This window comes from Mytilus californianus, unplaced genomic scaffold (genome assembly GCF_021869535.1).
Source record: "Mytilus californianus isolate M0D057914Y unplaced genomic scaffold, xbMytCali1.0.p SCAF_7, whole genome shotgun sequence".
In the NCBI taxonomy this organism is placed as follows: Eukaryota; Metazoa; Mollusca; class Bivalvia; order Mytilida; family Mytilidae; genus Mytilus; species Mytilus californianus.
The window spans coordinates 40,382,457-40,398,808 of NW_026262723.1; the positions used below are offsets into that span (position 1 = coordinate 40,382,457).

A 16,352-nucleotide genomic window follows, 5' to 3' on the forward strand; every position below is an offset into this window, starting at 1 on the left:
AGTTTGCTACTATTGTATTAAAGGAAAACTCCCGTAAGGTATCAAGTGTTTTGGAATCTTTAAATAGAATCATAGAACCGGTTCTGCAAGATTCATTCATGTTTAAAAAGAATTGCCATGTGAGTTACTAAAAATAGTAACCAATGGAAAGAATGGATTGATCGGAACGCATCGGTTATTTCCGTAAAGTAAAAACATAATACCTACGAAACATGATTACATGTTGTTTACAATGAAAAACAACGTACTGAAATTGCTCCGTTAGAAAATTCTTATAATATAATTATTCACCAATATTTTACATCTTATACAAACCCAAATAATCAGCACAAGTCATACATATAAAACACGTATTTAGTGAATATCATGAATAATATTAGAAGTCCAAAGGACAAAATTCTCAATACTGTCTGATAATAAATTACTAGACATAGTTAATTAATCATAACTTTGACTTTAAAAGTGTATTATTTTGCAAAGGATTGTATATCATATACTAAGCAATTCCTAGCTTGGTAACTGTAGTCTCAGATCATTGTTTGTGTGGGGGGTCATGATGAATTAACAGAATAGAGAATAATGGGCCTTGAATATATTGTATTACTATAGGGAAAATTAGTCACGAAAAAAATAACTTAAGAAAGAAAATCATGAGAATGGGGTGCTAAATTTAAAAAAAAAGAAAGAGAATAAACGAAAAAATATAAGGAATAGAGAAAAATGACAAAAAATTATAGAACATAGAAATGAAGCACCTCCTGACCCTGTCAGTGTATATCTCAACAACCATAGTAGAAAAAACACACCCGGTTCACTCTGAAATAAAATAAATTGCTTGACACAACCCAACAGACTATAATGTGGCTCCAACATGACCAAATCCTATCTGCGACCTTGTGAGAGGGCAGCCGACCTTGCTACCTGGTGTCGCATTCAAAAAGGATCTTTGACCTTTAAAAATGTTCAAAACCGAGAATTAGATCAGTTTAGAACCATATTGTTTGCTTAAAATTAAGTGTCCTGGTGACCGAAGACATTTTTTTAAAACGTGGCCTAAGGAGTACTCTACAAGAGCCACATTAATGTAACCCTCACAGAATAAACGGTGTTATACAATCTTGGTTGTTCAAAAGAGGCGAAAGATACCAAGAGGAAACTCAAAACTCACAAGTCGATAGAAACTGACAACGCGATGGCAAAAAAAGGGAAAAAAAGGAAGACGACGAAAGGCTAGAAAGTTCTCAAAACACTTCATGGAAAACAATAAACTGAGCAAGACGAACATAATTAGTCTTGATCAATGATCAAATTAAGCCACGTACAGTTCCCAATGCGTTCTTACATGAATACACGTTACCGATGCATTTCGTTATTGAGTCCTTCTGGTTATACTGTCGAATAGTTAGTCAGGATTCAAGGTTAGTCGCCGTTTTTACTCTTGCTAAAAATGATTGATGAATTACGAATCATACCTCATACAACAGGGGATTGGTATACAATGTCTCTTGTTTAACCCACTGCAAAATTTGAGAACCATCGGTACATGTAAATGTAACTAAGTGAAAATAAGGATAAAGGCAGTGTTTTTCGGGACATATATATATATACATTTTTCTTCAGAAGCTGCTTTATGAAGTCTGCGTCATAAGCATAAAGGATAGGTAGACAAGGAGTTGAGCACAATTGGTTTCCATAGGAATGCAGATTGCCTTTTGAAAAAAAAACACGTCCTCCAAACCTTACAAAGATAAAGCACCTTGATGACGCCAGTTTCAAGGACCCTTGTGGTTGAATCAAAGTGTTTTCTTACAAAGTATATTTTTTCTCTACTCTAATATTAAAATATTTGTATCTGTGTTGGTCATTATATTATTATGAAATATAGTTTGAATTTTTCTTTTAATCTGCCTTTTAAGTTTGAAGTTCAACTAAAAGTTAGAAAAAGTTGCTGGAAGACGTAGCTGACACGCTTTTTATATATACTAGCAATCATAGATAGGCTTCATGAGGATGTGGATGGGATTTATAGAATAGAGAATAATGGGCAAATGTGCAGAATAAAGGGCAAAACAAAAATAATGAATATTGAAAATATAGGTAAAAAATAAAGAAAAGAGAATAATGGGGCGCTAAAATATGAAGAATAGAGAATTGTGGACGAAAAATACAAAGAATAGAAAATAATGGCCGAAAAATATAAAGAACAGAGAAAAATTACCTAGAAAATTAAAGAATACTGAAATGAAGGGCCTCCATCCAGACCCTCCTTCATATTAAAACAGGAAGATACATGCATTCTTCTATAACTCAAATGATGAGTGTATTCAATATGTATTACACGAAACATAATTAGTATCGAATATGTAGCCCACTTCCTTATAAGATTTAACTAATATTGTCATAAAGTCTTTAGATCGGAGTTGTTTACAAAAGTTATTTACATAAAAGTATAAGAGATGCATTAGGTCCGCTTGTGATAAAAAATCCCCCATGGAGATCCTAAGAAGTTGGCAGGTATTATGATAATGCCATGATTATCAGCAGTTACAACCAGTTTAGTCTTATCACCGGGTTTGTACTTACATGAGCAACACGACGGGTGCCACATGTGGAGCAGGATCTGCTTACCCTTCCAGAGCACCTGAGATCACCCGGTGTCGTGGGGTTCGTGTTGCTAAGTCTTTAGTTTTCTATGTTGTGTTTTGTGTAGTTGTTTGTCTTTTGGTCTTTTCATTTTTTTGCCATGATGTTGTCAGTTAATTTTCGACTTATGAGTTTGAATGTCCCTTCGGTATCTTTTGTCTCTCTTTTATATAGTTATTGATGAACAATACAAGATTTGCCTCTCTTTCCGCGATTTACCCTGGTATTTCCGTATTTGAGTAAGGGTAACTTAGTGAGGCTTATGTGGTTATGTGGTAAATAGATTAAAATCAGATCTTCCAGTTTGCTCTTTTAAAAACTCCATTGGTACTAGTTTTGCATCAAAATAAATTGGTACTTCAGAGACTTAATTACGAAATTTTTTATAGAATGCACGGAGACTGCCAAAATGAAAAAAAAGAAGGAATGGATTTTTACATAAAGCCTTCTTTACTCAAATTTTTTTTTTTTATATTATAATTTTTATATGCGATATTTGAGTAAAGACTGTTTTGGATGTCAAACATCTATATCACGAACCAGTATCTGCACATGCCAAATAGATTTAAAATTGTAGTAACTGCAGTTTAGTAAAGTTAATGTCAATTATTAAAATTTATAAATCATAAAGAGATGTTAGCTACAATGTATATACAAGGGTATTGTCACATATATTACAAAAATGAAATGATTATACTGTCTATACAGTATGATTTTAAAAGTTGAATATAGACTTGCTTAACTAGATTACAAATCACAAATTCATACATGTATGTCTCAGTATCTCAAGTCAGAAAGCTCGTAAGTATTTTTTTTTTGTCAGCCTTAATACTTTTGTCTGATCTGTAGGAGTCTCTGATGAATTTATTCACTTTTTTTCCAACTCGGGGCAAATTTTAATTGATAGCGGCTCACATGTTGTATAACAAGTTTGACAAGCACTGAAAATGCTGATGGTTCTTCATGGTCTGAAAATTGCAGTGCTGAATTTATTTCCCGACGCGGAGGTATTCGGACAAATTGTAAGATTTAAAAATGAAAACTAATCCGAGTTTGCGAACTCGCAAAGAGATTTTCGAAGATAAATTAAATAAGTGAGATACAATTGTTACCATGTACAAATTATATTTAGTTCATGATTGTATTCTTTATTATACTTGGTCGACTGACAAGGAGGAAGAAGACATATACGAAAGCATCTGTCACTTCCTTGTTCTTTAGAGAATGAGGTGTAACACACGTGTGCATAATAAATGGCAAAAAAATAAAGAATAAAGACAAAAGGCAAAAATAATAAAGAATAGGGAATAATAGTGTGCAAACGTATAAAGAATAGAGAATAATAGGCAAAATAAACAAAAAATAGAGAACAATAGTCTACTTAAAAACTTAAAGAATAAAGAAATAAAGGATCCCCCATCCAGACTCTCCTATAAGCGAGGTTGTACATTTGGCATACAATGAAGGGTAACATAAATGTATGTCGAAAAAGATTTTAGGGAACAGACACATATTTTTTCGGAGTAGATTTAGTTTGGACTGTGCCAATCGAAAATGCCAAAAAGGAAGATAACGTTCAATTTCATCTTTAACCGACGTTCCCGTTGATACTGTGGCTATTGATGTATAATGTCCTTTGCCGTTTAAAAGCAAATAAAAAGACGATTTAGGGGGAGGGGGAGGGGACCTGGCCCCCCTCTTATGGAGCTACATATATTCTATGGTTAATGAATAGATTTTTTATATGTCCAACTCCTAACGTGGCGTAGTTTGGACCCCCTTTCGAAATCCTGGATCCGCAATTAAGAGAAATTTATACGTGTTTGCTTTCTTCACGAACTATTTAACAAAGCGCATGATGGGAATGACAATGTTGTCATGCATTATACAAATTACATAAAACTCCATGCATACATAGCGGTCTGATCGTGGGGGATTTATGAATTCTGAGTAGGATAGAATGTTGAAATGTAAATGCTAAAACAAATTGATTTTTTACAGACCTTATGTTCGATTCCTTGCAAGAACTTCGGAGGTGACCTTTTGCAAGGTAATATTTCTGTACCTACTCAACTACTCAACACATCCGCATTTAAAATCTTCCCAGCCTTGATCCCTGTCGATCTAGTTTGCAGTGCCAGTTTATTTTATCAATTATTAATTTTGTTCTGGCCATAAGTATGCATCAAGTACTTGCCACTGAACGTGAAGTAACACACGATACATCAATCATTCTATCATCCAGCCTCCTGTCTAATACATAAGTTGAATAAACATTTGAATACAATGTTTATGCATGATCAACCAAAAGACTGAATCATATACTTTTTATATAATGTACTAATTGAAAATAGAAAAGTATAAGAGTTACTCAGAGGCCCTTTTCCCGTTTCGTCTGTATGTTTAAAGGACAATTTTGAGGCTGAATATGTAGTCAGATTTCAAGATAATCACTACATATAAACTCACAATAGATACCAGGATTAAAACTGTGTACGCCAGACGCGCGTTTCGACTACAAAAGACCCATCAGTGACTTTCTTATAACAAAAGTTAAAAGGCCAAATAAAGTACGAATTTGAAGAGCATCGAGGACCCAACATTCCGAGATATTTTACAAAATAAGACTAAGGGTATCTATTCCTGGGGAAGAAAATCCTTAGTATCTCGAAATAATTTATAGTTATGACCATATTAATGATAATTCATGTCAATACTAAAGTACTGACTACTGCACAAGTGTAAAATTGTAATGTTTGTATAGAATTTTTGTAAAAGTTATTTTGTGAACATAATTTGTTAAAACAAGAACACTGCCTGCTTTAGATTATCACTTCCAAATGTTCATGACTACATACTACATGTTTATACATAGCACTGCTACAGAGTTTATATCAGAACACTAAAATATATTCTGCGGTCATAGTATCTGGTGTAAGTGAGGAAAATAGATTATCAACAAATTAGATTTTCTCAACCTGCGTTTTATGACAAAGAGATCAGTGCCTACCGTTAGGTTGAAGTATATATGTTTTTGAGTAAAACATCAAGCTTGTAAAATATCGAAGAAACAATTGTATAACCTGCGGAAAGAAGGTGCGTTCTAAAATACTGATGACGTGTACAAAACCGTGTACCAATTATAATTATTACAAAATTAAAACTTGTTCACGAACATATTTATATGACTTAGCAATAACCAGGGCTTTAGAAAAGGAAGTTGGCACTGAAAAATATTACTAAAATGTGAAGGAAGCATTACACAACCAGACACATGCAATAAAAACACTTAGTTTTCTGCTCCCTTGGAACCGCCCCTCATTCACCATCTTGTATTCGATTAACCCTAGATGACTCTATGTTTTGTGATACTCCGAACTTGGTGTCATACGTGTATATATGTTTAACACTGACACAGTCTTTATGTGTCTGTCCCAAGTCAGGAGTCTGTAATTCAGAGGTTGTCGTTGGTTGCTGTTTATCTTATTTGTTTTTGCTAGTTGTTTATCGTAAAACCATGCTGTTGTTTTCTCGTTTGAAATTTTAACATTTTTTCATGACAAAGCCTTTTATAGGTTTTTATACACAGTATGGGATTTGCTCATTGTTGAAACCAATACGGTGTCCTATTATAGTTGTGTACATCCACGTCAATTTGCCTCTGGTTGATAATTGTCTCATTGGCAATCATATCGCATCTCCTTATATTCATAAAACAAATATGTATTGGACAGTACAATAGATAACACCAATCATGAGGGTGTGGATGGGGGGTTACAGAATACAGAATAATGGGCAAAAAATATAAAGAATAGAGAAAAATGGACCAAAAAAATAAAGAATACAGAATAATGAGGTGCTAAAATATACAGAATAGAGAATAATCGGCAAAAATTATAAAGAATAGAGAAAAATGGCATAAAAATTAAAGAATACAGAAATGAAGGATCCCCCGTCCAGACTCTTAACTATCGGCCCTCGATTCCTCCGAAAAAAATAGACAATCAACGACGAACAACACATAGTCCATGTATAGTCTGACTTGTAACATACACAGAATTCGTTGGGGTTAATCGTTTAATGCATATTGGATTAAAGGTATATTAGATTTAGATTCTATATATATATAGCCACTGATCAAACAAAAAGACAGATGGCTGGAAGAAATTCAAATCGATGCTATCATAAATATTTTACAAAAGACATACATTAATTTACGTCAGATGTATCAAACTATCTTTATTGTTTTTTGTCCTTCTCTAGTTCTTGAACTCCCTTTTACGATGGTCTGGATTTGGGGGAAGGGGGGAGGGGGGGGGTGTCTTTCAATTCTGTATTCTCTAATTTTTTAAGGCATTTTTCTCTATTCTTCATAAACTTTGGCCATTATTTTCTGTTTTTTTTTTATATATTTTAGCATTCCATTATTCTCTATTCTTTTCTCTCTTTTTTTGTTTATTTTTTTTGTCATTTTACTGCATTATTGGACCATTATTCTCTTTTCTGTAAACACCATCCAGACCCTCTTTTTTGTTAGTATTTGTACGGCGTTTTTTTTAATTTTGTATAATTTCAGCTAACTTCCTTTTATTGAACGTATTCTTATACATACCGATACATCCTTAATGTATGATTTAATGATTGATCGATTAATTTTGTTGTTTACTTCATGTCCAGTGGCAAATATTAAATTCACACTTTGGATGAGAACTAAGCAATGTATCTTTAAGATTCTGGCAGTCTGCACAGTATGTCGACCGAGTTTAAGGACACAAACTGGAAAATGGTATATTTGATAATTGTATTTGATAAAAAAAATTATGCCTTGCAGCAGACCACCAACTGACACCTCCACGATCTGTTACGGGATTGTATTTTTTTTAACAGAGAGCATATTAACACGATTTTTTTGCAATATGCATTGACTTCAATGTCCCCATCACATTGAGCACTACGAATTTATACATACCGCACAGCAAGTAGGAACCCTTTTCCGATAATTTGTGCCCCTCAAACGTAGAATTGAAACTAATTTGTATTTATCGGGATACCCTCGGGGTTTTAGATTCAACGAAAAACATAAGTTGGATTCGTTTTCAGCTGCGTATCTGTATTTCGTTTCTCGAAGAGAAATACATACTTATAACATGTCATGTGTAATCAGAACAACATTTGTCAAAACCCAGTTTATGTGAACGGCGGCTAAAACATGGCAAAATACACATGAACAAAAAGGGTCAAAGCTAAGTTAAAGCTTTTTTGTATTTTATCACACTTTCGAGTTATAAATTAAAATAATTCTGCTCTATATCATACCTTGCTGTCATAATATTGACGAATATTGCAGCATTTGAAACTAATTATAACGGTAAACAAACAGGTAAGCTCTTATCAGTTTGTTTGCCTTGTTTGACTTCGTTTCCCAATCGTTACAGGTATTCCACAAAGATATGCCGGGTTGAAAGGTCATCAAGTATAATAATCCACGTTTCAAAAAAAAGATAAAAATGTAGTTGAAGGAATAGGATATAAAAATGCGAGAAAGGACATTTTCCGGTATACATTTTATACACAAATAAGTAAGAAAAAACGGAAACAATGAAGCTCAAGTGTACACGTTTGTTACCGGTGTTCCTCTTCATCAATATTTATATATTGTCTTTCAGTGGTAAGTTATAGCTTTTTTATCATTACAAATGTTAGTATTGTTGTATGGGATATCCTTTTCATTTCTCGAAACTTACTATAGCATGCAGACCATATACAGTCAATACTATAATGTGCGTTTACGTGAAAGAATGAATAGGTCGTATTTTACACCCAGAAGACGAAGGCATTCGTATTATGTTAAGCCAAATAGGATACGATTTATATATATATTAGGGATGTCAACTCGGTGAAGATTTACTAATCGAGTACTCGTTGGATTTACCGAGCGATACTCGAGTACTCGCTCGGTAAAACATTTACAAAATGGAAACACAAAATTATTTCAATAGTCGGTTAAAGGGTTCACCAGAGCTCATTTTTTGTCTGTTATTATGTATATATATGCCGACTTTAAATAAAATTTACTTACTTACCATTTTATATATTGTGGGTCGTTGTCTTATGAACGTAAAACCCTCAACATTATTACCTAGACTAGATAATAGTCCAAGGCATTTTATACCATAATTAATAGCTCATTTACTACATGTACTAATTATGTAAACTGGCAATAACCTAATCAAGTAATTAATTAATATCTATAGAAAATTGATTACTCAAACAACAGTATTTGGGAACCGTAAAAACACATTTAATGATCAACAAAAGGGTGATGATTATAACTTACTGATGCCTTTAATCATTTTTTGAGGATGCAACGAATATGTTCTTATTTAAAAATATATTCTTGTCAACTTTTTTCTGGGACGAGGCAATTTCTCAACTTTTTTAGATAACTAACAGTCCTGCTGATGAAAATATATGCTCTGACGATACAGGATGGGAGAATGACTAAGATTAATTAGCTAAAAGTGTAAGCCTAGGAAAAGTGCACTTTTTCATAGCCTACCTCTCGTTTGGAGGAATTTTAAATGACAGTTAAACGCAAACATTCGAATCGTATTTTGATTTTTAATTAATCTTAATTAAGTAAACATTTAATTTTCCGGGAGGCCGGCGCTCTCAATAAACATATTTTTTTGTTGAAGCTTAAAAAAGCAACAACATTCTAACAGGAAACCGATTAGTCGAGTATCATTTTGGTATTTGATACTCGGTACTACCGAGCGATACTCGAGTACTCGAGTACTCGTTGACATCCCTAATATATATATATATATATATATATATATAAATAACATTTTTCCGTCTCATGATATGTTGATAATAGCTTTTTTTAAGTCCTCGCAACGCAAAGTCGAGATATGTTGTTTTATCGCTGTCCGTCCGTCTGCATAAGGGACACATGGCTTTTTAAAATTTTTCAAACTGATTTATTACAAACAATAATGGTGTACTATATTGATTTTGCTTTTGGGAAAGTATTAAAAAAATGATCGCTATATCAAAATTAGAAGATGGTATGGTAGCTTCAACAAATCCATCAACATCGCTACTCGGCTAATGTACCCATGGTGCTTCTGTATTTTCATGGTTAATTAGATGGTGTAATATCCTAAAATTTCAAAGGAGCGACTCCGGGCGAAGGTCGGTGGTTTTCTCATGACACTCCTGATTCCCCAACAAATAAAAAACTGACCCCCATGAGACCGCCAAGAGTGCTTAAAGTGGCGTTACACATAAAAAAAATCATCCAATCGATGAAAATATTGATACTTTATAAAGATTCAATGTGTTGTTTATTATTGCCTATATATGGTCATATATGGATTTTTTGTAATTCTTATATACGTTTGAGTACTATGTAATATATCAAATTTGAGAGTTTGAGTCGATTCGGTGCACATGAACTTGGCAGCTAATACCCCTTTAAAATCAAATACTAGCATTCATTATTGAGGCCCGTCCTGGGGGTATCCAAGTAATCATATAATCACAACTTTTTTGCCAATATAATCACATAATCATTAATTATGTTTTTACACAAGATAATCAAATAATCAAAAATACAGTCCTAGATTATCAAATAATCAAAAAATCATGAAATATTTTGTCTGGTAATCAAATAATCACCATAAAAATGGCCAAGTAATCACATAATCAAAAACCCCATGAAGATGCTCATTATTGCAATAAGCTGTCTGCAGTTTGTCCATTTTCAAAAATTCATCGACTTTCTGGAAGTTCATATGACCTCCCTATCATTCCAATGTAGGATTGTCACAATCTCAAAGAACACTTCTGTGAATGACCTTTACACTACATTTTTATCGCTAATGTATAGAAAGAAGGAATATAATTGATAAAATCACAAATATTATCTCCAGGAAAGTTTTAGATAAAAATTGTAAAAAAAAAACATAGTGCATCTGTATTTTCAAAAACACCCAGAAATATCAAATAACAGATGACATAAAAAGCCTATTCTATATAGATATAAGAAGATGTGGTATGAGTGCCAATGAGACAACTCTCCATCCAAGTCACAATTTGTTAAAGTAAACCATTATAAGTCAAAGTACGGTCTTCAACACGGAGCCTTGGCTCACGCCGAACAGCAAGCTATAAAGGGCCCCAAAAATGACTAGTGTAAAACCATTCAAACGGAAAAGCCAATGATATAATCTATATAAAAAACTAGAAACGAGAATCACTTATAAACCACATCAACAAACGACAACTACTGAACATCAGATTCCTGACTTAGGACAGGTGCAAACAAATGCAGCGGGTTTAAACGTTTTAATAGGTACCAACCTTCACCCATTATCTGAAACAATAGTGTAACATCACAACATAGAAAGACACACTATAAAATATCAATTGAAATGGCTTAACTCAATCAAAAGACATATTAACACAAGTGAACATACACTGAACGAATAAATTTGAACTATGATACAATGTAAATACAAAATCAATGAAATAAGGGGTGAATAGATAAAGGCAACAGTAGTATACCGCTGTGAGATATTAAACAATTTAAAAAAAAACAACAACAACCTTGAACAAAAAGCCGCCAAATACAATAATATACACAGGTAAATGAAAATAATTTTGTTGTAAGGTATACAGTTTAAATGGAGAACGGAGATATTTTTTACAAAACAAACAATTTTGTTGTTCATAGTACGAAGAAGTGAAAATTTATAGTCATACCAAACACTTATCAAAGCTGGTATATAGACGAGATATATAACCCTGAATAAGTAAACATCAAATAACAAAAAAGCATTACAAATAGAATCATGTGCAAAACAGTGTAGCCGAGACCATTGATTGGCGCGCTAAAATATCCCATTGACTGGGTCAGATTAGGTGAACGTTCGTCTGTAACGCCCACAACTCACGACGTATTTATTATAAACATTTAAACTGTGGGGTTGCCAAAGGGTCTCAGTATATATACGAACTACAGTGCAAAGTATATTATATACATATTTTATTTGCGATCATAAAATGTACGAAGTCGTCCATTACTATGTAAATTGGGTCGATTAAAAAAAAAGCTGAATATGTTTGTGTTGCCAAGGGTTTTTCACAAGTATAGTAGTTAGCAGAAAAGATCACCAAACTATACATTTTACCTATTCAAAAACGTAAATGCAAATTTCACAAGGCTTGATCCAAATAGCCTTCTTACTGTCTAATAACTTGCAAGTACGAAAAAGACAGGAAAGAAGTATATTTTGTCTATATGTTTTGTGTTTGCACACTTTTTAAAGTTGATCATGCATTCGTTCTAAAATAAAATTTTGACCAGATAAAAGTTAAAAGATGACATAATTGGACAACCGCAATTGTTAAATCGCTTTGACGTCCGAAAAAAGGATAATAATCAACACATCCATTGTAACTTTTAAAGCCAGTTAAATCCTTTTTTGCTGAAAGAACGTCCGATATCATAAAAATTCATTATCAAAACATAACAAAAACACAAGTAAAGAACGTTTAAGTATTCAATATAAATCAAAACACAAAGGTTATTCCTGATTAGTTTTTCGAATTATTTTATTCAGGCTTTGAGACCCTTTGGTGACCCCACAGTTTAAATGTCTATAATGAATACGTCGTGAGTTGTGGGCGTTACAGACGAACGTTCACTTAATCTGACCCAGTCAATGGGATATTTTAGCGCGCCAATCAATGGTCTCGGCTACACTGTTTTGCACATGATTCTAGTATCAACAGGTAAAATTAACAAGAAAGTACGATTATGTACTTTTGACAAAGCAAATTTGAGAATAACTTGAGCGTTAATTTTCTCGAGCTCATTAATTGACTCGCGGCAAAATTTTCAGCGGATTATTTATTCAATTTGCTTAATCTTTATTTTTTCATTTGGACTGTTGTTTGGCGTTGCATGGTCACTTTTTCCCCATTTTTTTTGTTGTCAGTTTTTCGAATTATGTTTCTTCTAAATCCTTGTACATTTCTAATATGTGGTATGTGAAATGTTGTTTTTGAGAATAAATGCCCAAAAAGGCGATATATATATGTTATACTAGTAGTCCATAACTTATAGTGTTCCAAAGGTCAATTCGCCGTTTCAGAATCTAATGCATTCTTGGTAATGTTTTCAAAAGCGTACGCAAAAACGCTGTGATTGGTTTAAAACGTCCCCAAACAATTGAAATTCAACGAACGACGTGACGTTGTTTTCATTTTGCGGTATGAACAATGTATTTACCATGCAATGGTCCTTTAGATTCTGAGTTGTGCGTTACAAGATACATCGGTAACATCAGAAAGTCTAAAATAATAAGGGTAGTTATAATGACGAGTTTCTCGACTTGTAGACTACAGAATCTTTTAAAGTTGTTCTAGAAGTCTTGCATTGTTCTTTAAATACTGTTATTGTCAATTTTCCGTAATATTCAAAAGAAGTAACATATGTCGAAAAATAGTTTGACCAATGTCTGTTTTGTCCCGTATTTGCAGATTATAATGAGACAATGAGACGGTGCGACCAAATTAACACAATAGTATTAATCAAATGACTGTATAAGAACTCTATACAAGAAAGTGTACTATAAGTATTTTATTTTTTCAGGATCTGGAGCAAACAACACAACAGCAATTTCTACTAGTCCAACTTCGTCGCAACCTTCTACGATCACAGTTTCCTCATCACAACCTACTACAAATGCAACTCCAACTGTAAAATCAAACGCTGTAACATTAAGCAATGCCACTAATACCAGTAAAATTATCGTTATTTCATCCGAACAGAGTCCGATGAACGATTCAAGTACCGATAACAATAACAATACAAACAGGGTAACAACTTCATCGTTATCGGACATATCATCCAAAGTAACTGGTGTTTCGACACCAAAATCAAGTTTTAAAATGACAGGTACAACAACGGAATTACTAACAACTGCGAAAACAAACTTGACTTCTACAAATAGAACGACAGTCAAAACAACAATGCAACCAAAAAGTCATTCATCACCAAAACCAAGTAATTCTCCAGGTACAACAATAAGTTCTACATTGTCGACTCCCTTTACGGCAAAATCAAGTAATTCTCCAGGTACAACAATAAGTTCTACATTGTCGACTCCCTCTACGGCAAAATCAAGTAATTCTCCAGGTACAACAATAAGTTCTACATTGTCGACTCCCTCTACAGCAAAATCAAGTATTTCGCTAGGTTCAACAAGAAGTTCTACATTGTCGACTCCCTCTGCGACAAAACCAAGTATTTCTTTAAGTAAAACAACAAGTTCTAAACTGGCGACTCCTACTACGACAGAACCAACAACAGCAACAACAACAAATCAAGCAACAACAACAACAAATCAAACAACAACAACAAATACAACAGTGGTAAAAAGTAGCACACCTGTTCCAAATCCACCCAGTGCTTCAATGACAGAACACACAATGACAAGAGCAAACGACACTAAAATAAGTGATAAATCAACAAAGCAACCAGCATCAACAACATCAACAAACCTTACTACACTAAACACTAAAGTAATAACATCTCCTAGTGTTGAAAAACTGACGTCAGGGAGTATCTCAACAACTGCTAGAGTTTCGTCGTCGGCAAGCACTTTGCCAGCATCTTCAAAAAGAACGACTACATCAAATACAGCAAATTCACTGATAGCTACAAGTTCGACTGAATCAAGCACTTTTGCAGCAACAAAACCCCAACATAGTAGTCAGGGGAAGTCGAGTGGAATGAGTAAAGGTGGTAAAGCGGCTCTTGCAATCTTCATTATACTTGTTGTGGTGGCTATTGCAGTTGTAAGCGTACTGTTTTACAGACGGTAAGTCTTATATTATAATTATATAATGCATAATAAAAAAAGAAATGAAGCTTTACTATAAATCACAGAAACAATTTTTTTTGTAAACTGCATAATAGTATGTAAATAAACAGGGCGTAGAAGATATCTAAACCGCTTAATCATTATAGCATGCAGTTGTACAGATTACACTGTCCCGGCAATACAAAATGTGAAACAATGCAAAAGACAACAATCAACGTCCTCATTCATGCTAAATACAACAAACGAAAAACAATAGGACATACAACAAGACAGATTCTAACCACGATTTAGACATTCTGATCTTGTTCAATTCAATATTATCAGTGTTCACGTTTATAGACTGTGCACGTAAACGGACTTACAAACCCTCCTCTTTTATTCTATATTATGATCCGAGTGATTTCTTAAGTTTTCTATAGCAAGATATGGACTCATAAATATACAAAAGATGATTTTGTGCTATGTCCCTTCAGACCACACGTCTGTCATCAACTTCGTGTTCCTTGAAAAATAAGAAGTCACAATCGAAGCAATCAAAATCTTACTGATACAGCACCAAAAACCAAAGATAAAAGACAATTACATGTACCCTGATCGAGATTATCAATAAAGTTTTCCTAAAATTGCCAGAACTTCGTATAAACTTTTTGAAAATGTAAAATAAAATTTAAAACTGATGAAAATGTTCGATGATGGCGATGATTACAATCCAGAGATAAAATTGATGGCATGAGTTCTTTGTTCGAATCCTTATAACGTATATTACTCAATCAAAACTTGTGTTTCAGGAAGTACGGTAGTCTTCGAGATCGATGGGATACCCTAAGACCTAATTCTTCTGTGGCATATAAACGATACACCGACGACGACGGAATAAAAATGGGTGTTTACGGAAATTGAATATTTTATCCAGAACTTTAAGAGCTTGAATTCTGCATAGGAACTATTATTTCCGGCTTATTATGTACAATTCACCGATATAACAGTTGTTCATGAAAGAAAACTGTGCCGTCTGCACAAAAACTACAGTTTGGTATTTGAAATATATATGTTATACTTTCGCACTGGAATGAGGATTTTTGTTTCATTTTTGCTCTTACGTTTCTCCCAAGAGTAATGCTCGGCTTGCTTGCTGATCAGTATCAGGAATTTCTTTCGTCACAAAACATTTTTGCAGAAATATCAAGATGTGTTTATGTAAGAGTGTGTGTGTTTGTTCGAGAAAAATATTTTAACTTTTAACAGCTATTCCACCTTAAATTACTGATATTGGATTTTGACCATTATAGACCATCCAAGTCTCGTCGTATTTGTTATCATGAAAATGTTGGTATGTTATATGTTGTTAATTTACTCGTAGTTCATAATCAAGAGTACATGTCTATGGAGATCATTATTCTAGTGACGCGTTTTGCTTTGTTGTTTTTAATATGTATACTGTATTTTTATATCGAGTTTATTATGTTTTAAAATCATTTTAGAAGCTTTAGATGTATAAATATAATATTGCGTATGCAAGTTTTCAAGAGAAGACTTTAAAATCGATTTCCTACGACATCAGCTCCCAGTTAGGTTTAAGGAGGCTTTTTTATCAACTGTTTGATTTGTATAAATATGATATAGTGATTTCTGATACTGATTGTATTTTTGTAGGATTCACATCAGGGTTTTAATTAGCTATTTCTTTACTCTGTAGAATCGTGTTAATTACTGAAATAACTAGTGAATTTTATATTTCATCACCATAATTTGTAATTGTATGACAAGTAAATTTGCAAATTTAAAGAAACTCCTTATTGTTCGTGTGTTTTG

The 16,352-nt window shown here is 33.3% G+C and overlaps 1 protein-coding gene across 2 annotated transcripts; it reads left to right on the forward strand.

Moving 5' to 3' along the window:
- Positions 1-8,088: 8,088 nt before the first annotated feature.
- LOC127710069 (uncharacterized) lies at positions 8,089-16,341 on the forward strand. 2 transcript variants are annotated; one of them, XM_052215802.1, is made up of 4 exons: positions 8,089-8,311; positions 13,307-13,732; positions 13,793-14,537; positions 15,329-16,341. In XM_052215802.1, exons 1-4 carry the CDS (start codon positions 8,242-8,244, stop codon positions 15,438-15,440), a joined length of 1,353 nt encoding a protein of 450 aa, XP_052071762.1. In that variant the 5' UTR covers positions 8,089-8,241; the 3' UTR covers positions 15,441-16,341. The 2 variants fall into 2 exon arrangements, with proteins under 2 accessions (XP_052071762.1, XP_052071761.1); XM_052215801.1 differs by having other exon boundaries at positions 13,307-14,537.
- The last annotated feature ends 11 nt before the right edge of the window (positions 16,342-16,352 follow it).